Source organism: Mustela lutreola, chromosome 3 (assembly GCF_030435805.1).
Source record: "Mustela lutreola isolate mMusLut2 chromosome 3, mMusLut2.pri, whole genome shotgun sequence".
NCBI lineage: Eukaryota > Metazoa > Chordata > Mammalia > Carnivora > Mustelidae > Mustela > Mustela lutreola.
Genome location: NC_081292.1, coordinates 184,943,276 through 184,966,887, shown reverse-complemented (window position 1 = coordinate 184,966,887; position 23,612 = coordinate 184,943,276). Strand labels below are relative to the sequence as shown.

Sequence of the window (23,612 nt, the reverse complement as noted above, 5' to 3'; positions counted from 1 at the left end):
CCCCGTCGCTCCGCCCCCGGCGCCCGCGCAACCACCCCCCCCCTCCCACGCCGCGGCAGGTCCCTATCATCCCAGCGGACGGCTGCTCCCCCGCGGCGCTGCCCGACCGGGTCTGGGTCCTCTGCCAGACTTTGTCCGCGGCATGTGTAGGTGAGATCCCTTGTTCGTTGGGTTTGGGTTTTTGTTTTTAAATTTCGGTGCGACCGTGGGGACCGGAGGAAGGGAAGCAGACAAAAAGCGGGCGCGTGCTTCATTTCCAAAAATCCTCGGTGCTTTAGGTCTCCTGGTTAATTAAGATAGAATTCTCCAGGGCACCTGGGGAAGGAGAGGCTGCAGGCTCCGGCTCCAGTTGCTGTGTGCCTCTGGCTGGGAAGGAAAGGGGCAGGCTTAGCTGCGGGGGAAGAAATCTGGCCTCCAGATCCTTTCCCCCTCTGGAAGGGACGCTGAGCGCTGAGTTGGGGGTGGGGGTGGGGGTGGGGAGTGGGATGCCCTTGTAGTTATCCACAGAACCAAGACAATAAAGGATCTTAAAAATAAACTCGAGCCCACCGCCACCTCATCTCCCTTTCCCCCGCCCAGGAATGAAGGGAAGATGCAACCTTTACCCCATTCGAGATCTAATCCATTTCAGCCAGGCTGCAGAACTGACAAATCCACGGGTGTGTGCTTCCTGCAAGGACGCTGATGTAGGTGTGTGAGATCCTTATCATCGGGTTCATTCCTCAAGCAGGGAAGCAAGCATTCGGAGGATGGGGGAGGGGCGTGAGATTTCTCATCCGCAGTTTGATGTCCAGGAGCCCAGGGTTATTATTCAGATTCTCCTCCGCATTGTTCATCTAGCTTCCCGCTGTCCCCCCACCAGAGAGAGCTTATGCCTGGACTGTCCTACTGAGACTTGGCCTAAGAATTTGGCAGATCTAGGGAATGTGTGTGGTGCTGTGGTCTTAACAATTCAGGGAACACGCTATTTCCGTGTGCTGTCAGAGTTCTGTATTTTCACCTACAAGGTATTAAAATGATGTAAAAGCAAACAAAGGCCATCCTTTTGTTGGGTCCACCCCCCAGCTAGTTATTCACAAAGCAGATTAGAAATGGGTCTTGTTAAAAGTGGAATCATGGGGGGAGGGGGGAGGGGGAGAGGGGTGTGGTGATGGACATTGGGGAGGGTATGTGCTATGGTGAGCGCTGTGAAGTTTGTAAACCTGGCGATTCACAGACCTGTACCCCTGGGGCTAATAATACATTATATGTTTATTTTAAAAAAGGAAACACTAAAAGAAAAAAAAGTGGTATCAGACATCCCTTCCTCTCTGATCTCCCATCACCTTACTCTCCTTGGACCTCCTTTAAGAAATACTTGCCCTGGCAGACCCCTGGGGGCTCTGTCAGTTAAGTACCTGACTCTTGTTTTCAGCTCAGGTCATGATCTCAGGGTTGTGAGCACAGAGCCTGCTTGAGATTTCTCCCCCTCCCTCTGCCCCATCCCACTCCCCACCCTCTTGCACTTTATTCTCTCTCTAAAAAAAAAAAAAAAAAAGGAAGGAAGAAAACTTGCCCTTCTCATTTGTTGATGACGAATTCCAATCTATACTCATTAAAGGAAGGAAGACACCTCTTCCACATTCTGCTTCCCATTTGCTAGAGAGTGCTTTGATTTTAATGACAAAGTATTTGTTTTTTAGTAGGATGAGAAATAGTGACTCAGGTCTAGGGCTTTATTGTTCTAGAAAATTCCTTGCTTTCTTTCTTGAAAGCAAAGAGTACGTTGTTACTTTTAAAGATTCTTTTATCAAAAGTGTAATTTAATGTGATTGGTGATCTGGTTTGGACCTGTGGATTCACATAGCTCTGCCAGGGTGGGTCCCTGTGGGCCTGCATCCACTGCAGCCTTTGTATGGCGACTGAGGAGACTGAGGGATTCCCAAGTCCTCCAGTGAAAAGGCGACTGGGCTGGCTTTAAGCCAATGTCACCCGCTGAGGATGATAAGGAGCCGTTCCAGGGCTGCAAGGAAGTTGCAGTCTGAGCAGTCAGAAAGGCCCTTTTTCACTGTCCAGAGAGTCTGTGATTAAGAGAAATGTTGAGGTCTCTTTAAGAGATCTGTTAAAACGAAAAGGCATGTGCTCTTTGCCCAGTCTCTCACCAAGGACAGGGTTTGAAAGACTGCTAACCCCACAAGGTCCGGAGGTTCAGCAATAGAGCCTCCTTGTTTCTAGATTTTAATTCTGGTTCTGGTTTGAGCCATCTCTTCACAGGGCATCCACGCCATGCTACACTGATGTTCCTTTGGCTGAATCAAAAGCTGTCCTACGCTCTGCATCACTGCCCCCTTTGCTCTCCGAGGGTGCGGGGGGGGGGGGGGAAGGCATCTCCTGGGCCATGATCCTTCCACATTACCACTGTGCCATCCCCTATTAGCACTGACTGCCTTGTCTTCTGGGATGTGCTTGCTGCTCACCCATCTCCCCACCCCTCCCCCACCCCATCTGCCTGGTAACTTCATTCTCTTCATGCCTCAAAGCAGCTGCTGGCTCATAACTGACGGGGGCCTGTGAGATTCTCAGCACTCACTCAGCCTCACAGATTCTTGGTGCAAAAAAGAATGTCAGTGAGGCATCTAATCACCCCCATCCCACGCCCTCACCTTGAAGTAAGAGTCCAGAACTGAACCAGCTTACATAAACAAGACTCTTAACCAATTCACAGTTCACAGTTCACAGGAAACAAAGCGTCAGTGTTTCCAGTATAGTGGATGGTACAGTTAGCTGTCCCTGCCTTTTTCTTTTTATTTGAAGATTTTATTTATTTAAGAGAGAAAGAGCGTGCATGGGGCTGCATGGGATCATGACCTGGGCTGAAGGCAGGAGCTGAACTGACTGAGTCACCCAGGGACTCCTGTCCTTGCGTTTGTAGAGTTTTCATTCTAGCATGTAGATACGATGGGAGTGAGAATAGGGCCACCCCTGTTTCCCTATAAACGAACAAAAGCTCAGACAAGGAAGATCCAATTTTATAGCTCTTAACAATACTAAGATGCTCGAGCTCCTCGTAACCCACTACCCTCGCTACCGGGAGCTGTTTCCTTTGTAGACAAGCCAGATGCTTCTAAATAATGAACCAGCCTTCAGTGTGAGAGCCTTTCAGGTCAGGTAGACTGGGCAGTGACCTGAGAGATACTGCTCACCGGACCATGAAGGAACAGGATACAGTCTAACAGCCACTGACCAGATTAGAAGTTTCAAGTTGCTAATCCAACATGGCTCCAATCATGGACATCATTCTGAGCCAGATTCCTTTCTACCTTTACATTGATGAGACTGTCTTCCTGAGAGGAGCTAATGGTGATTTTTGGTGGTAAAATGGTAAGCATTTTATTTCCTAGCTGACATAGTGCATCTCGTGGTGGTAAATCACAGTGCTAGTGGAAGGGTATGGCCACCCCAGACAGGGGATATGTGGCTCTTTGGGTGACAGATACAGAAATGAGAACTGAAAGAGCAGTAAGGCAGGAGCAAGGCACAGTTCACTGTAGTAATAGTAGTAGGTTAACTTGAAAATGATCATACTCTACTCTTCCAGACCCAATTCAGATTCCGTGGAAAGGGAGATGTGACCATATGGGTCACAACTGGTCACATATGTGACCAAACAACTCTGCGGGAGTATGGAAATAAAAAACAAAACAAACAAACAAAAACCCCGATTGTTCTGAAATCAATGACACAGGGTGCCTTGATTTGAAGCTTTGTAAACCAAAGGTAGCAAAATAGCAGACAATTCATATTTTGCTTTGTTTGGTGGTTTGTCTACATGGAAATTTATTTAAATTTGGACTAATCACAACAATTAAAATCCAGAACTTTAACAGGAAATTTTAAACAACCTATGCCAAATGGGCCTGTGTTTCTCTGTGAAAGCAGTTGGCTTGGTGGGTGGAAGAGAGGGAAACAACTTCCTATTTCTGCAAAGACCTGTGGTCTTACGTTTATCATAGCATCCCTCCCCTGCTGCCCACACACTCCTTATTGTATCCAGAAGGTAAGCCGGGTGTCCTTGCCCTTTATTAGCTTTTTCCAGCCATAATTCATCCATGCAGGTTGTTTTCTTTCCTGCAATGCACACTTCGGCAGAGGCTTCAAAGCTTCCTGGTTTCTCCACCCACCAAATCCCCCAAGTTATGCTGGGTATCCGGATGGGTTTGGAGAAGGCACTGGATCACGTTTGCTCCCATGACCACCTGGGAGCAGAGAATTGGGAGCAGACTCCGGGGAAATTATCCATATCATGCATGATAGTGAGAGGTCCTTAAAGGAGCCGTGTAATACCACTGTGGAGGTGTGTGTTTTTGGCAGGGGTTGCGGGGGGGTGGGCAGGAGGGTGGCAGCAGTTAGTGACTGAGTGACTGAAGGGGAACTGGCGGGCAGAAAGCAAGGACTTGAGACTTTTGTGATGACTCAGCCTGAGAAAGGCCCCATAGCTGGACAGGTGTGCTCACTTTGTGGTGTTGTGAATCTTTGGGTTTTTACTGAATGCCTAGGAACTCTTGATTTTCTTTTAATAAAACTCCTTTTAGGACACTATTGTCTAACTCCTTACACGTAGAGAATACTAGCTGTCTTAGTCTGTGCAGGCTGCTGTAATGAAAAGACCACATACTGAGTAGCTTAAATAACATACATTTTTTTCCATAGTACTGAATGCTGGAAAGTCCAAGATCAAGGTACCGGCAGATTCGGGGTCTGGTGAGAGCCTGATTCGTAGATGACCATTTTGTTGCTGTTTCTTTACGTGGCAAAAAGAACAAGAGAGTTCTCTGGGGTCTCTTTTATGAGGACACTAATCTCGTGTGTGAGGATTCCACCCTCATAACCTAATCACCTCCCAAAGACTCTGCCTTCTCATACCCTCACTTGGGGATTAAGATTTCAACATACGAATATTTCAACATACAAATTTAAACATGAATTCATCTGTTGAAATGAAAATTTTCATTTCAACATTTCATTTCAAGCACAAAATAAAATCTTCATTTCAACATACAAATTCAATAATTCAATTCAAATTCAAATTCAATAATTATGAATTTCAACATATGAAACATGATTTCAACATGTGAATGTAGGCTGACATTTAGCCATGGTAGTACAGACTGTACTGAGCTCTCCATTGGGTTTCATGGGTGAGGGTGTGGGTGCTGAGCGAACATCAGTGTGATGTCCTTTGTACTGGACAGCTGAGTTTTAGAATCCGCCCCCCCCCCCACCCAGGAAAATAAAAACTGCTTAAACCACCCATTATCAGGGATGATGTCATTTTATGCTCTAACTTTGAAATGTGTGTCAGGATCTACCTATGCATTAGGGCTGACAAATTAGAACCCACCAACTTTTGGGGCAATTCTAGTATATTAGGTAGGATTTCTGTGTGGCTGCCTTAAGAGACCAAAATAATACTGGATTAAAGGAAGATAAATATTGTGGGGCCTGGGTAGTACTGTCAGTTAAGCCACTGACTCTTAGTTTTGCCCCAGGTCATGATCTCAGTGTTGTGAGATCAAGTCCCACATCAGGCTCTGGGCACAGGGTAGAGTCAGCTTGAGATTCTCTCTCCCTCTCCTTCTGCCCCTCCTGCTTGTGCCATCTCTCTCTCCAAAATAAATAAATCTTTATTTTTTTTAGATTTTTACTTATTCATTTGATAGAGAAAGATTGCAAGTAGGCAGAGAGGCAGGCAGAGAGAGAGGGGGAAGCAGGCTCCCTGCTGAGCAGAGAACCTGGTGTGGGACTTGATCCCAGGACCCTGAGATCATGACCTGAGCCAAAGGAAGAGGCTTAACCCACTGAGCCACCCAGGTGCCCCTAAATAAATCTTTTAAAAACAGCAACAACAACAACAACAACAACCCAAGATAAATATTTTTCTCTCATATTACAATCCAGAGGAAGAGGGTTTATGGCTGTTCTAATGGCTTTTATTCTTTCTGTGTCAGTCCACTGTCATCTCTTTTGGGTTGCTTTTGTCTGCCTGGTGAAAGATGGCTCATCAGATTCACATTCCAGGTCTCAAGAAGGTGAAAAGAGGTAAGAGAGGGCCAAGCAGAGAAGTTGCACACATCACAGCTGCTCACATGCTTTTGGCCAGAGACTAGTCATACGATCACACCTGATGCAAGGGATGCTGGGAAATGTTATCTTTAGGAGGAGAGTCATGTGACCAGCAGAACCCTCCATTACTGGAGGTGAAAACAGATAAAATTATACCATAATTGTTTATTAAGTATAAAGGAACTTTTTAATATTCCTTTCTGTTTTTTAAGATTGAAAAAAAAAAGTTTTAAGTATTCCCTACACTGAATGTGGGGCTCGAAATTATAACCCTGAGATCAAGAGTCACATGCTCCATCCTGTGAGCCAGCCAGGTGCCCCTTAATGTCTTTTTATTAAACCTTTCTTCAGTCTCAGTCTTTGACAAAAATCAGACTAATCTTTAATTACTACCAGTTCAGACTGCTCCCCCAGCCCAAATCATTAATTCAGTCACTTAAAATTTGTTTATTGAACAAACATGTATGTGTTGGCCTACTTACATGGAACTATTTCCTAGACCTTCTAGTCTAGTAGAGGAGATAGAAAATAAACAAGCAAAATAAGAGAACTTGGGGCACCTGGATGGCTCCATCAGTTAAGCATCTGCTTTCAGCTCGGTCATGGTCTCGGGGTCCCAGGATCAAGCTCCCATGTTGGGCTCCCTGCTCAGCAGGGAGTCTGCTTCTTCCTCTCCTTCTGCTCTTCCCCCTGCTCGTGCTCACTCTCTCAAATAATTAAATTAAATTAAAAGAAAGAAGAAATAGAACTTGATTATGGATGTTGTTAAGTCTTATACAGGAAACAGGCTGCTGTGATAAAGAATCATGAAAAGCAGGGTAGGGAGCCCGTTTTAGGCTTGGTGTCAGGAAAGCTTTGGAGGAGCTGACAGGTAAACAGAGATTTGGGAAATAGCAAGGTGCTCGCCATGTGATAGGGCGAGATTGGAGCAGAGACAAGGCAAGGCAGACAGTATTGAAGGCCTTAAGTGGTAAAACATTGGGTGCTCCTGAGGAATGTGTAGGCAGCCAGTGCAATTGTAGCATAGAAGGTATTTGTGAAGGAGGTGGTATATTACATAGGATGGCAGGATAGAGGGGCCACAGTATGTAGGTCCTTAGACCACATGAAAAAGTTTAGATTTTGTTTTGTATCAGTAAGAAGTCACTGGAGGTTTAAAGCAGAAAGTGGCACGAGTTTATTTATGTTTTCAAAAGATCCTTCTGGGGCATCTGGGTGGCTCAGTGGGTTGAACCTCTGCCTTCGGCTCGGGTTATGAACTCAGGGTCCTGGGATTGAGCCCTACATCAGGCTCTCTGCTTGGTGGGGCACCTGCTTCCCCCACTCTCTCTCTGCCTGCTGCTCTGCTTACTTGTGATCTCTCTCTCTCTCTCTCTCTGTATGTGTGTCAAATAAATGAATAAAATCTTAAAAAAAAACTTCTTTCTTACTGCTGAGTGGAGAATTGATTGGAGGACAACAGTAGTAGAAGCCAGAAGACAAGGAGCAGTTTTTAGAACCACACGTAAGAAAGGGTGTCCTTGGAGTGTCTGTGTGGCTCAGTTGGTTAAGCATCTACTCTTGGTTTCAGCTGAGGTCATGGTCTCAGGGCCCTGGGATCCAGCCCTGTCTTGAGCCCTGCATCAGGCTCCACACACACAGGCATGAGTACTCTCTCTCTCCCTCTCTCAAATACACAAATAAAATCTTGAAAGGAAGGAAGGAAGAAAGAAAGAAAAGCAAAGCAAGACCTCTTAGACAAGAACGGTAGCAATGGAGGTGGGAAAAAGTGGTGGATGAAAGAATTAAAAATTATCTGCAGAATTTCCTTCAAGAGTAGCTTAAAACCAGTTATTTAATGCATGAGAATCTAAACTTGTTCTTTAAAATCTATTTTTCCCCTAGGATGACCAAGAATTTAGAGTTAGTGTTTGATTGAAGTTACTGTTCTGCTGTATCACATTTATTAATAATCTTCAGACTGCAGTAGAAGTGAGGGATGGGCGAGGCCTAACTTCCAGAGAAAAGAGCAAAGTCCTGTCTCCTCTCTTAATTCTATTGATCAAAGCCTTGGAAACTGGGGAATTTGTTTTACTCTTTCTTTTATGGACTCTAAAAGGAAGGAGAAATGGTCAGAACCTGCTTCTCAGATCGGATATTAACAGCATAATAAAGTGTACAAAAATGGGGAAGATAATTAAGCCTTCCTTTCTTAACAGTTATATCCTATTTCTTTTTTTTTAAGATTTTATTTATTCATTTGAGAGAGAGAGAGAGCATGAGCAGGGGGAGAAGCAGAGGGAGAGGAAGAAACAGACTCCACGCTGAGCCAGGAGACCCAACAGCAGCTCGATCTCATGACCCTGAGATCATGACCTGAGCTGAAATCGAGAGTGAGATCCTAAATGGACTGAACCCTCCAGGCACTACCATTTATATCCTGTGTCTGATTGGCACTTTCCCTTCCCCTCTGCCCTATTGGGTCAACAAGGACATATTGAGTGTCTGCTATATGTCTAACCATAGGATCTTCCCATTGGAGGTGAAGAAGTATAAGAAAGGTCTTGATTTCTAAAATTGTATAATCTCCTTGGGAAGATGAATGAAAAATAATGAAGCCATTCATACTCAATGCCAGATGATATGAAATGTTGCAGAATTAAGCACCGAGAGAGCATAGCACAGAGGACAAATGCTACTAAAATACAGAGTAGAAGAAGGCAAAAGAAAGGGATTGGAAACTAGCATTTTTGAAGTATCCATCCATCATAGCCATTTTATACTTGAACACTCATTCCATTCTCCCCACTCTTCTGCAACAGTAGGACTGGGGTGGGGACAGATGGGTGGGCTGGAGTAGGGGGACATGAGTCAGTGAGTCTGTCTTGAGCCAGGCTTGAAACAGCTTGAGAAGAGTGAAGATGGTGATGGAACTAACATAAGTACATGTGTTGACTAGTCATGTTGTGCAGAAGGGGAAAGTTTGCTACTGAAGCCTAGCATGGGCCATGAATGGGGAGAGCCTCAAACTCCAGACAGACCCTTTAGGTATAGTTTAGTTAGTCATGGCAAGATGGTGATGATTACTGGACAACATAAAAATGATGTATTTTTGTTAATCACCATTTAACATGGTTGAGGAAGAATTCTGAAATGGAAGGTGAGAGACCAGCTTGGAAGAAGTAGTATTAGAGGTATATGGAGGTAGTAAACATTCAAGTGAAGACATTATCAAAGAAACTTCATAGGAATGAGTAGCAGAGAGTGATTACTATTGGAGACATAGGAATCCATCTCTAACATGGGAAATGGATTCATCCAAGACAATTCTAAGGGTTTAAGTATAGAATCTTGGGTAAATGCTGGCAGACAGCATGGCCCCCCATGAATAGAATATAGGCTTTGAAATGAGCAAACCTGGCTGTAAGTCCCAGCCCCACTACCACGTAACTTGGAGCAAGTTGCTTCTCTAAATGGGAATAAAATAGTGCCCACTTCATTGGTTTGCTGAGGCAATTAAGTAATATGATTATTGTAAAGCACTTAGAACAGCACCTGACACGTAGTAAATATCCAATAAGTTTTAGTTCTTACTAATTTTAAGTCCAAATGTCCTCATTTGTAAAATAGTATTTGTTTCTTAGGATTATTGTGCCTAGGACAATTGTACAATATCTGGCACATAGTATTGTCCAAAAAAGTATTAGAATGTAATGAAATGGGAAAACCATATAGAAGCAAGTAACACAGAGACTAACAGATGATACAGTAAGCAAATGTTCTTTTATGAGAATAGGCACAACATAAATGGTGTAGGCTTTTTCCTTCCCCTTCCCATTCTCCTTTCCCTTCCCCCTTTACCTGTCCTCTTCGTAACACTAAGAGGTTAAGTCAGCTAGAAATAAAGAGATGAGTTTGGTTTAAACATGCATAGCTAGAAATGATGAGGGTTGGTTTTTTTTAAGATTTTATTTACTTATTTGACAGACAAAGATCACAAGTAGGCAGAGAGGCAGGCGGGGGGCGGCGGGGGCAAGGCAGGCTCCCTGCTTCGCAGAGTGCCCGATGTGGGGCTTGATCCTACGACCCTGGGATCATGACCTGAGCTGAAGGCAGAGGCTTAACCCACTGAGCCACCCAGGCGCCCCGATGAGATATTTAAGTAGAGAATATCCACTAGGCTGCTGGAAATCCATCTGGAGGATACATTAATTCTTGACATCCATATTTGGGCATTCTTGGTGTCCTGCAGAGGTAGGCAGGAAGGCTGCATAGTTCAACAGGAGAAGAATATACTGTTGAGAATAGAGGGTAGTCGGTTGAGAATGGAGTCTCAAAGGGCTGGCTATTGTGGGTGGAGGAGATAGATAAGGGAGTAAATGAGGCCAAAGAAGAATTTGAGAGGGAGCAAGAGATTGAAGACAGGAAGTCAAAGAAGGTAAAGAAAGGTTCAAGAAAGAGGGAGAAGTTGAGCTATTAGAGAATGGAAGGAAGTCAAGGATGAGGAAGATAAGAGGATCAAGAGTACAGTTGAGGGACACCTGGCTGCTTCAGAAGAGCATGTGACTCTTGATCCTGGGGTTGTGAGTTTGAGCCCCACATTGGGTATAGAGATTACTCAAAAAATAAATAAATGAATAAACAAACTTAAAAAAAAAAAAGTTGGAGTGGTCAAGAAGAATATCTGCTCCCAGATCACTCTGAGGGAAACCAGGCACTGTCGTGGGAATTCTCAGACAGCCCATGGAGAGGCCCATATAGGGAGGAACTGAGTCAGCACCATGCAAGTGTGCCATCTTGGAACCAGATCCTCTGATGCCATCCAAGCCTTCAGATGAGGGCTGCCCTGCCATCTTCAGAGACCTTGAGACAGAATCATCCAACTAAGATACTCTCACATTTCTGATCCAGAAAAACTATTCACAGGAGAGCCACAAAGTTTTAAGAGAATTGTATTGACAGAATACCTAAGGAATTCAGAGACTGTCCAAAAGCAAAAAGGCCTTTGGACCCCCAAATTCTGTAGGTGGGAAGCAGACTGAGAAGACGACTCCTCGCCCAGCTGAGACACTTGGAGATGACTGGCACAGAGTACTGTATAGGAGAATATGTAGTTCTTTTTTTAGACCTCGAAGCTTGTGGTAATTTGTTACAGGACAATAAATAACGAATATGCCTTGTTCTAAAACATACCTGATATCGTTTCATCCTCACGGCAAATAGAACAAAAAAGTACTTTCTCTAGCCATAACAGGTAGTCACCAGGAGTAATTTTAAACCTGTTTGACCAACAACTGTCTGTTCGAATAAACTTTTGAAAGTCAATTCATCCGTGGAAGCCCCTGGCTTCTGACAGGTAAATTTACTGACCTGATTGACTTCTAGTCCATCTAGGGATGGACTCTGATGGGCTGGTTTCCAAAAACATCTTCACTGAGGGAAGTTGTTGATCAATGGACAGGTTTAAAACCATTTCTGAGGGCTATCTTTTATCATAACTACCAAACAAACCATCTTAAAGTTTGTTGGGCCATTTTGTACTCTCAAATCATGGAGTTTGTTGTTGTTGTTGTTATTTGGTTTTTGTTTTGTAAGTAAGCTCTACACCCAACGTGGGGCTCTGAGCCAGCCAGGAGCCCTTCAGATCATGTTTTGAGGTGAGTCAGAGGCAGTTACATGTTTTGCTAGTACACACTGACTGAGTACCTGTGTAAAATTAGCTGTACCGGAGGCAGGGAACAGACCCTTAAGGTGAATTACCAGGAGCTCACCAGTTCTTTTTATTATTTCCTACTTCCTCTAAAGGATTTGAATGGGGTCTCCAAGGGTCATCGCCCTCCTTGCTTACAGATCAGATTGTTCCTCCCACACCTCATCAGCTCACCAGATAGTCACATTTGTTTTTACAGGAGACACAAATGCTTCTCTTGACTCTTGTTTTATTATTCTGTCCTGGGGATCTAGAAATTCTTCCTTTTACCTAACACCAGTCTGTCCCTGTTTGTTTTGGTTCGTGGCCAACCAAACAGAAGACTTAGAACACCACACATCATTCGGTTTGCACAAGCCCATAACGAGTGATTATTATTCCATGAATGCGTGATGAACCATAGATAAGTCCAAAGAGACAAAGGTAAGATCAGATTTTATTAAGTTTTGAGAGGAAATTGGAGAGAGTTGTTTTGGACACAAGTTCACTGAAGACCAGAGAGATCAAGGCTGTGGTCGTTTCACTTTGGCTGCAAGTAGTGGTTAGTGCCTTATTGCTGAGGCAGGGAGGAATCTTCCTTTTCTTGAAAGCAGATAATGGAATGGTGGAACATGAGACTCTTGATCTCAGGGTTGTAAGTTTGAGTCCCACGTTGAATGTAGAGATTACTTAAACACATAAGACTTAAAAAAAAAAAAACAATTGTCAAGATAATTCTTAACTTTCTCTTTCTGCTGGTTGTGCAGGCTGCAAGGAGTGGTATGTGAATCAGAGTTCCCCTGCCAGGCCTTCCTGAGTCTATTTTAAGTGAAATTTCTTTATTTTCACACTCTCAAGCTCTGGTATTTGTACTCTTACAGTAGATATAAAGTGGTGCGTTCAGAGGTCACCCGCATCATAGAATTACCTTGGTATGACTTACCAAGCATCAGTTTTACTAGAGGATTTATACCAGGGAAAACATTTTTATATTAAATACAGAATCTTAGAAAGAATTTCAAAATTCACGCACATTCTTAACAATAAACCTCTAACCTTAGGGAGATGCACACATAGCCTCTTCTTCCAGTCCGTTTTCACTGGCTGTCCGTTCTGCCCTGGGGATCCTTTGGTAGGGGAGCACTGTTTGCGCTTCTTGACACCAGTAAGGCAAGCATGTGTTAAATCAAATTCAACATTCTTATCACTGAGTTCCAAATTCTGACTTCCCTTAGGTGCTTTAATCTTTTTTTTTTTTAAGATTTTATTTATTTACTTGAGAGAGAGAGTGAGAGAGATCATGAGAGGGGAGAAGGTCAGAGGGAGAAGCAGACTCCCCGTGGAGCTGGGAGCCCGATGTGGGACTCGATCCTGGGATTCTGGGATCATGACCTGAGCTTTAATCTTTCTAATAGGTGGGTTCATTGTGTTCTGAATCAATTTATCTTGGGAAGACTTTGTGCTCTGGATTTTTGTGTTCTGAAACATGTCATAGGCAAGTTCCTTGCCTAAGATGGTGAAGATGCGCCTTCTGTTCAAACAGCCTAGCTCACCCCAGGCAAAGACAGGCTTGAGGACTTCCTATAACCCTCCCATTCTACCTGGGCACATTTCACTTCTGTCAGTCAAAATCTCTCTATTCCAGTCTGGGCTATGTGCCCAGGACACAAAGGTGGTGGAATTTAAGTGCCTGCAATCCAGTGGAGAGATATATAAGAAAATAAACTGTAGAAGACAAGAACTTGGACAAAGGGTAATCAGGCAGAGATACTTGCCCAGAAGGTAGCTCAGGCTTTGGGGTAAGAAGTCAGTCCATTGGTCTTAAGATGCATTGAGATGAGGGGAAAAGAGTGTGTTTTGGCATTTGAAGAATTACGATATAGAGTTGGCCCTGTCACATGATAATGTCAAAGATGGATAATCTTAAGACATGAGATTTGCTTCGAATTGAGTGGCATTTAGAGCCTAGTTCAATTTGTTGTTTGTTTATTTTTGCTCCCCTGTTTGGGCCAGCCCACTGGACATTAGGACCGCTTCAGACAAATGAGAGAAGAAGCCTCACTGTTGGGGATAAAGAGAAATCAAAGGGTACGCAAGTGGGATTGAAAGGAAGGAAATACTCAGAGACCACTGGGACAAAATGAGGAATTGGAAGTTGAGAATAAGGCAACCTGGAGTTACTGGAGAGTAGCCTGTCTCCAGGATCCTGGGGTGGAAGGATTGTAGTAGAATCTAGCAACTCTTCATTGTAAATACAGTTATTTGTGAATGGGGAATTTATGAGGTAAGTAGTTCAGAAATTTTTCATATTAATAGAAGCTATCACTACAGTCATGACAGAAAGATATTTTCCCAGTATAATTTGTAATAATAATGGATGATAACAGGGCTGCTTGTCTCCTCTACCAAGTTTAAAACTGAGTTTGTTCACAGTGCCTGATATCCAGTGGAATATCACCATTTTGCAACTCATAGTGAATTAGTGGGTCTAGACAATGATTATCAATGGCTACTAATTTCATTTTTAAAAATGGCCAAAATGCCATTATTTGTCTCCAGATGGAAGTACAAAATGCCCTCTATAACACTGTCTAGCCAAAACAACCAACCCAAAACATTCCAACCTGAATCCGATCGAGCCTAGTTAGCTACCAGTGTACAGGAAGTACGTGTGGTTCAGAACACCGTGTGGGAATGCAGTCGGCAAAACCTAGGCTGGGAGAATCTGCAAGGAAAATAACCTGCTTTTTTTCCACAAAGAAATTGGAAAGAAAGTAATTGGAGGACAAACATATGGACCAGTCTGATAGTGTAGTCCCTAGCCACATGTGGCTATTTTTAAATTGGTTAGAATTCATTAAAAAAAAAAAAAAAAAAAAAAAAAAAAAGCATTTCCTCAGTTGCGCTAGCATCATTCGAGGTGTAATGCAGGAATTCTACTGGATGGCACTGCCACACACAAACAGGCATCTTATAAGATCTGTGTGCATTGCATAGACCTTATTGGGATCCCAATTCCAGAAAATAGACTTTAAACTGTTAAACAAACAGGGAGATTTGAACTGACTGGATATCGGATGATATTAAAGAATTGTTTTAAAAACAATGAGGTATGATGATATTGTGGGTATCTTTTTTTTTTTTTTCCCAAAGATTCTTTATATGGGAGAGAAACAAACTGAAATAGATGAAATGGTGTCTGAGGTTTGCCTTTAAATAAGTTGGCTATGAATATTTTGATTATTATTGAAGCTATCATCATAGGGACATGGAGGGGTCCTTAAGGTTGTTCTCTGTCTTTTGTACAGATGCCTCTTTCCATAATAATAAGGTCCTCCATTTAGTATGTTTGAAACTGTCCATAATAACATGCTTCTGAGTTTTAGTTTTTGTTCTTGTTTGCTGTTGTTGTTTTAAAAAGCATATGAGAGGCACCTGGGTGGCTCAGTGGGTTGAGCCTCTGCCTTCGGCTCGGGTCATGATCTCAGGCTCCTGGGATCGAGCTCCACATCGGTCTCTCTGCTCGGCAGGGAACCTGCTTCCCTCGCTCTCTCTCTCTCTCTCTCTCTCTCTCTTTGCCTGCCTCTCTGCCTACTTGTGATCTGTCTGTCAAATAAATAAATAAAATCTTTTAAAAATAAATAAATAAATAAATAAATAGCTAGCAAGCTTATGAGTGGGGCACCTAGCTGACTCAGTTGGTGGAACATGAGACTCTTGATCTCAGGGTTGTGAGTTGTGAGTTTGAGTCCCATGTTGTATGGTAGAGATTACTTAAAAAAAAGACCATCTGAGCAACTAGCTGCCTGAATTTGACTAACTGGGTATTTGCTAATTTCTCCCTGATTGGTAGCAGCATTGAAAGCATTTCTGTCTTCTCAATGGTTCAATGCACCCAAATCACAGGCCAGTCAGTGTCTTTAAAGGATGTTACATAGACTCTCCTCTCTCCCCACCTCTTTTTACCTGGAGAACAGAAAGGAGAGAGAATCTTAAGAGTGGGCAACTATGCATCCTCTCCACTGGTCTCCCCACATGTGATAGGAGAGAACCCAGGAATTTTCTGGGATCTTGGGCTAACAAGAAGCCAAGAGGCATGTGCTCTTCATAGAATACCATGGTAGACGTGATTGGTGACATTGTGCCATCTTTGGGGAGTTTTCTAAAAGTTCCATTCATCCTTTTGAGTATGGTTGCAGGACTCAACAGCCAGATGACTGGATTACTGGCCCCAGCCATCCAAATTGTCATGTTTGGTGGGAGCGAGAGTAGTTCTTAAATCCCATTTATCTATAAGGCTTTCTCACCCAACTTTCTCATACTCAACATCTTCCAGCTGAACTGATGGGTTTTGCATAATTTATAAGTTTGCATAAATTACACAAATATTATTACAATACAAATAAAATTTTATTCACGACAATCCAATCTTGTAAGAGTATTTCTGCAGCATTCCCCAAATACAGTGATATGAGAAGGAAAGCGAGGAGAAGCTTTCGGGCAAGTTGAGAATCATCTCCCAGACCCCTTTCCATCTCATCCTATTTCCTTCCTATTGATGGCTTTGCTTGCCTATCTTTCCTGTGAAACGCACTGACGGAACATCTTTGCTTAGCCCCATTCAGGAAGAAGCTCTGTGCTGTGCGGATCGTGAGTTTGCTCAAGGAAGTCAGACTCTTCACAAGGAATAACTAGACAAGAGAAGCAGCATGGACGAGCTGGCACCCGTAGAAGGCGAGGGCCAGCTCCCAAGCCCTCACCACCAGGGCTCTTTGAGGAAGGCTGTGGCTGCTGCCTTGGCCCTGGATGGGGAATCCACAATGGGTCGCAGGAAAAAGAAGAGGAAAGAGTCCCGCCCTGAATCTATCATCATCTACCGGTCAGAAAATGAGAAACTAGATGAGGGGCCTGGGGAATCAGAAAGTGGAGACCGGCCTAAAGAAGAGGAGGGAGATGATTTCCTAGATTATCCTGCAGATGAAGGTGAGTCTCTGGGGCCACTTACCTAAAGCCACAGGAAGGAATGAGGATTCTCCAGAAGACAGGGATTGGCTCACTGACCTACTTTGACTTATTGACACCTTTCTTTCTTTTTTTTTTTTTAAAGATTTTATTTATTTATTTTACAGACAGAGATCACAAGTAGGCAGAGAGAGAGGAGGAAGCAGGCTCCCCACTGAGCAGAGAGCCCGATGTGGGGCTTGATCCCAGGATCCCGGGATCATGACCTGAGCCGAAGGCAGAGGCTTTAACCCACTGAGCCACCCAGGCACCCCTATTGATACCTTTCTTTTGGCGATATCACAGTCTTCATTCTACAGATCAGCAGTATTTATTAAACATTGACTTTGTTCTCTTCGCAGTGATGCAGAGATCATCTCTGTCCTTTCTGAACTCCTAGTGTAAGCGAAGAGACCGATTTATACACAAAAATTAATAATACAAGCAGACTATGCTAATTATTTATTTTTTTAAGACTATGCTAATTACTTAATACATGTAAGATAAAGAAGCAAATAGTTGACTTTTATAATAATCAGGAACCTTTGAATTACAATAGCAGTGAGTGGTAATATTCCTTTACGTGTAGGTTGGCCAAAAATTGGGTACACTAGGATAACATCAATGTGAGAAAATAGTTGTGCTGTCAATGTACCTCCAGTGGAAATGGAATTCTGTTTTACCCACTTCGTAGGGACATTTATTAATAATTATTAAATTCAGATTGCATGTCTTACATTCTAGAAATTCTCAGTATCCCATGAAACTTAGGCCCATGGGCATAAGGATGCATGTGTGAAAATACCTGTTGCTGCTAACGGAGCTGTGGAGTGTCCGGACTAAGCATCACCATGCAGCAATAGACGGGTAAGGTAGATCGATTGTGTAGCAGGATTGTTCTCTAAGACATAAGCCCACTGTAGAAAAGACCAGCAACATCTCTGCTCTTGTGCAATTTGCCTTCTAGTGAAGGGAAGACCAACAGTGAACAAGGCAGTCATTCAAAGTTAATTTCAGGGAGTGGTATGAGTTGCAAAGACCGTAAACCACAGTGATGCAAAATGATCAGTGGAGGGCGTGGGGAAGGAGATCGCCTGGCCATGTGAGGATCTCTGGAAAGTGGCCCTTGAGCTGATCTGAACGAAATGAAGGAGCCGACTATGAAATGAGGCCAAGATCCTAAGATGGAAGCACCACTGGCCTACTCCCCTGTTCTCAGGGAAGACGAGCAGCCGTGGTGGAGAGGTTCATGCTGGGCCTTGCAAGTCATAGTAAGGAGTTTGGGATTTGATTAAAGTGCAAATGGAAGTCATTGGAGGACTTTTATGCAAAGGAGAGATAGCCTCTATTTCTAAACCATCTTTCTGGCTTTTTATAAAGAGTGGATTCTAAGGGACAAGAGTAGAAGCTGATAAGAGACTGTCCCAACCCTGAGGCCACAATAGCACTAATGTAGAAGCCTGGACCAGGGTGACCTCAGGAAAGCTAGCTAGGGAAAATAGGCTGGATTCTTTTTTTAAAAATATTTTTTGTATTGGCAGAGAGAGAGAGTACACACAAGCAGGGGGAGCAGCAGACAGAGGGAGAAGCACGGTCCCTGATGGGGGACTTGATCCCATGACCTGAGCTGAAGGCAGATGCTTAACCTGACTGAGCCCTCCCAGGTGCCCTGACAGGCTGGATTCTGGGTCTGATTTGGAACTTGCTGATGGATCAGAGGTAGGGAGTGAGAGAAAGAGAGGAGTCCGCAATGATTCCTAGAGTTTTGACAGGAGCAACAGAGAAGGATGTGGTGGTGTCATTTACTGTTTAGTGAGATGAGGGAGGTTTTGAGATCATTAGGTTTTGGGTGAACAGTACAACCTTCCTACTTCTTCCAGCCATGGAAGAAAGACTCCAGCCTACTGGAGTCTACTCCAGTAGCCTACTACGCCCCTCCCACCCCGCCCAACCTCCCCTTGTAGACTATATTTCACATACCAAGGGGCCACAGACTTCTGTGTTTCAGTAGTTCTGGTGTCACTTCTGGATGACTAAAGGACGGCAGATTGGTGGTGGTGGTGGTAATGTGTGGGTATGTGTATGAGGACAGTGTACATGTGTGATACGTGTGGTGTGTGTGTCCAGAGCTTGGACATGAGGGCTGAGATGACCATAGGCATGTGAGGAAGCCTCGTCTCAAGGAAGCATAGAGACAGAGATGAGCAGGGAAGGGGAGTGCACTGCCCATCGGTAGGACACATGTGCAGCACAATCTTCACACACATCAGTGATACTCACGCACTTATACACTAGAAAAAGGTCGTTATGAACTGGTGTCTATGGCAAAGTTCCTCATACCCCTCCATATTATAGAGATCGTGCCAAGACTGAGGACCAGCAAAGTGGAGAGAGAACTTGAAAAGCAAGTCAACCTGCTTCACAGTTTCTTCAGAGCCCACGTGTGTGGAATAAGAGTCCCCTGAGGGAGTCATAACATCAGGGAGGGAGGGAGGTCCACCCACTTCATCTTCCCATAATCACTGACTCCAGGACTGTGCCAGGTGCTATAAAAACAGGAACTGTGGTATTCAGCCTCCAGCTCAGATGATGACCCTGTGATTAAATGTCCACTCTTCTGACCTTAACGTCACATCCTTGATGCCCTGCAGGGATGTGGAACATGCCCTTGGACAGCCGCTATGTCACGTTAACTGGCACCATCACACGAGGAAAGAAAAAGGGCCAGATGGTGGACATCCATGTCACACTAACAGAGAAGGAGCTGCAAGAATTGACTAAGCCTAAAGGGTCATCAAGGGAGATAACACCTGAAGACAGAAAGGCCTGCCAAATGGGAGCGGATCGTGGGCCCCATGTGGTCCTCTGGACACTGGTCTGTCTGCCTGTGGTCTTTATCCTCTCTTTTGTTGTCTCTTTCTACTATGGCACGATCACCTGGTACAACATCTTCCTTGTGTACAATGAGGAGAGGACCTTCTGGCACAAGATCTCATGTTGCCCCTGCCTCATTCTCTTCTATCCAGTGCTCATCATGGCCATGGCCTCTTCCCTGGGCCTCTATGCTGCTGTGGTCCAGCTCTCATGGTCCTGGGGAGCATGGTGGCAAGCTGCTCGGGACATGGAGAAAGGCTTCTGTGGCTGGCTGTGCAGCAAGCTAGGTCTGGAGGACTGTTCCCCCTACAGCATTGTAGAGTTGCTTGACTCTGACAATATCTCAGGCAATCTCTCCAACAAGGACCCCACCCAGGAAGTAGAAACTTCCACTGTCTAAACTTCCAATAACTTCCATCCTTCTCTGGTCCTAGTAGCCTATATATTGTCTCCCAATTCCAGGAGATTCTTTCTTTAAATTAAACCCTTTCCCCTCTCAGTCCCGGAAAATTCTAGCACACACTGTTCTGTTCTACCATCTTGGTGGTTCCAGGAGGGCAAGGAACAAAAAAGCAATTTGTGCCAAAGCAGTCTATCCACAGACGAATTCTTTTCATTCCATGTCCTAAAATGACCATTTATCTGGGACAGGGAGTACAGTTGTGTGTTATGCTCAGGAGCTTGAAGATGTTACTGGTGACTGGAACCCAAGGAAGGATGTGACTAAATGTGACAGGGAGAAAAATGAGGCCCAAAGGAGACCAAGCTCACCAAAAAGATAATATGTAGGTAGGAGAGAAACGCTTAGGAAGCTGGGCTACCATAGTGCAGCAGAATGTAAAGAGGAGACCAAGGAGACCAAGCTCACCAAAAAGATAATATGTAGGTAGGAGAGAAACGCTTAGGAAGCTGGGCTACCATAGTGCAGCAGAATGTAAAGATTTGAGTGTATCACTTAGATTTTGGTTTAATGGCATAGAATTCAAATCCTAAAATACAAGTGGTTTAAACAAAGTAGAAGTTTCTTTCTTTCTTATATAGAAGAAACCTGAAGGTTGATCATCAGGGGACCTGATGAAGTCATCCAAACCCTAGGCTTTCTTCCCCTACCATTAGGATATAGCCCTCGTCAGCCTTGTCCTCAAAACCTCAGTGGTGACCACATCTCTAGCCCTCGCATCCATGGTTCTTGCAGAATAGAGGAAGGAGCAAAGACATGTATATTCTCCCTGTTTAAGGAGACTTCCCAGAAGTCTCGCTCAAGCTCAACACTTCCTGTATTTCATTGGCTAGGCCTTAGTCACATGACCTTGCAAGCAAAAGAGGCTGGGAAATATAGTTTTTTGATTAGGCAGCTATAGTTCAGGTTAAATATTTGAGTTCTGCTAATTTAAGCAAAAAGAGAAACATGGCAATTTTGGTAGGCATAAAAGAATCTCTGCCTCACGGTAATTATTTAAATATATTCAGATCCCAAACTGCTATTTTGTTTTATTTATTTATTTATTTATTTATTTAGGGCTGAATGTTACACAGAGATTTTCCTCATAGATACTAGTTACATATACTATGTATATGCTATCAGTAGATAATTAGCATCTCATGTACTTTGCAATTAGTCTGTAATGTCATGTGGTTTCAGGGTTTTTGGAAAGGAAGAATGGAGAGTTGAATACAATAGTAGCACAACTTTTTTCCTGGTAGTGAAGGCAGGACTGGGTTATGATGTTTAATTTAATCTATATATTAAAGACTGTGTAGGGAGGATTTGCAAACTTCCCCCAACAAGGATCAGTAGCCCTAAGCATGGAGAAGACAGGGTTAGGTTTCTGTTGTTTGGCAAGACCTCACAGCCTCACTCAGTCGGACCTTATTGGAGTTTAACCAACAGTATCTTCACTGTGCTATGAAAGCATGTCTTCCTGGCCCCTGCGGGGTGAACACCAGATGAATCTAGATGAATAGAATCTGAACTTATTTTTTTTCTGTTTAAAATTATTCCTGAGGGTGTCTTTCTAATGTCAAAAAGATCGAATCCCAAGAGATCGAGCAGATTTTGGAGGTTTGGGTCCTCACAAGAACAGCTGGTGCCCATTTCTTGTTCCTGTCTCAGGAAGAAGCTACATTCAGAATGGCTGTCAATCAAACCAGACAGGTCAGTACCGCTCTCCCACAGAAGGCCACGGACATTGGCCTGAAGTATGGGGAACACCCTTTTCAGAAGAACCCCCTTTAAAAATAGCAACAACAAAAACTATTATTAGTTTCACACAAAACAAAACTCTGCCCAGCTGTTTTGAAAGTAACCTTGGTGCTCTCTGGTGCTTTTGCAGAAATGTAAACAACTGAAATGATAACAAAGAAAATAAAAATAAAATCAAATTAATTTTGTTCAGATGGTCTTTGAATTTCTCCAAAATTGCTTTGAATGCTACTGTTTGCAGAGAAAGGGTGAGCATGATTGCTGTTCTGTGTATGTATAATGATCTTAATATGGATCCTTATGTTTTGACTTTTCCCACATACCACTCATTTATGGTGAGTCCATTTAGGTGGACTGTTTTCCGCAGATCACATATTTACCTAAGCCTACATTAGGAAATCGCAACTGCATTTGTCAGATTTTTCTGGGATTAGGGAAACCAATGGCCAAGGCCAAAAATAATCACGATTAGGACTAGGGTATGGTGGCTGTGGTGGAAATGGAGGAGGATGGGTTGAGGGTGGGGCCAAGGGATACTGAGATGAAGTGGACATGGCTCTCAGACTAGTTAGACTCAAAACCTAGTGGAGGAAGCTTAAATCATTTCACAAGGGCTCTATTAAGGTATATAAAAGCCTCGTCTAGACTTGAGGAAGACTTGACCAAAGAGATCAAAAGGAATCTCATCTTTGCTATCAGCAGATACCTAGAGAATTAATACCATCTATGGACATTCTGTTAGCTCATAGTTGCCTAATCTTTATGGCGAGCATCAAGGAGGACTGCGCGTTCCAATGGCTTTACAGCCATAATATGCCGAGCTGGGTAAACCATATCTGGTCCATGATGACACTGCTACTAAGCCATCTGTCTATTGACACTGAGCAGCATTTTCATATCAGTTCAAGTCCAAGAGGGAATAAAATCTTTATCCTCCAGGATTTTCAATAAAATGATGCTAAATCTTGAAAGTTTAGATGACCTGAAAGTTGCATTGTGCCCTTCATGGCCACCCTGGACTTACATTTGGCAGTGTTGCAAAAGCATAGTGGCTAACATTATTGCCCACCTCCCCACCTTCCCCTCCAAGGTGCAAACAAGCAGAGGTACTAGAATCTCTTTTATTTGTCCGAGGAAACAAACCTATAGTGGAGGAGGTTTGGGTGAGAGGGAGAGAGAAGAGAGCTAAAGGAGAGAGAGGAAAAAAAAAAAAAAGAGAGAAAATACATACAAGATAAAAGCCCTGATATAGTTGACACCAAATGAACAAATCTTTCAGAATCTCTGAAAGTGAGAAAGAGTTTTATTCGAGCCCAAGTTAGGACAGCTGCCAGGGAAACACACTTCACAGGGAAGAGAGTGCTCTGGGAAATTAACAGTATTTACAGGGTTTTGTACTTTTTCCACTGAGATTATAGATTAGCATATGGGCAGGAATCACAAGTTTTATCATAAAGGGATGCAGGGAATAGGAGTATTGATCAGTAACTCAAGGACAAGATATTTTTTGTCATTCACAAAGCCTATGTACAATGCATGTGTGGCAGCCCATAAATCAGGTTTTGGGTCTGAACGAAGATCATATACAACTAATGAGAGAGCAGAAGGCCAGCTGAGGACAAAGCACAAGCTGACACCCTACAACCTACCCCGTCCCTCCCCCACTCACCCCCAGGTGTGTTGTCTTTGGCATTCCTTGGGAACTCCTGGCTGCCCTAAAGCTAAAGGAAGGCAAAACCAAAGGTTAACAATAGAGATCATGCC

General features: G+C 43.6%; 1 protein-coding gene across 2 annotated transcripts; it reads left to right on the top strand.

Annotated features, from left to right (window-relative positions):
- Positions 1–30: 30 nt before the first annotated feature.
- TMEM169 (transmembrane protein 169) lies at positions 31–22,002 on the top strand. 2 transcript variants are annotated; one of them, XM_059168104.1, is made up of 3 exons: positions 31–150; positions 16,386–16,753; positions 19,423–22,002. In XM_059168104.1, exons 2-3 carry the CDS (start codon positions 16,480–16,482, stop codon positions 20,043–20,045), a joined length of 897 nt encoding a protein of 298 aa, XP_059024087.1. In that variant the 5' UTR covers positions 31–150; positions 16,386–16,479; the 3' UTR covers positions 20,046–22,002. The 2 variants fall into 2 exon arrangements, with proteins under 2 accessions (XP_059024087.1, XP_059024089.1); XM_059168106.1 differs by having other exon boundaries at positions 33–146.
- Positions 22,003–23,612: the final 1,610 nt, after the last annotated feature.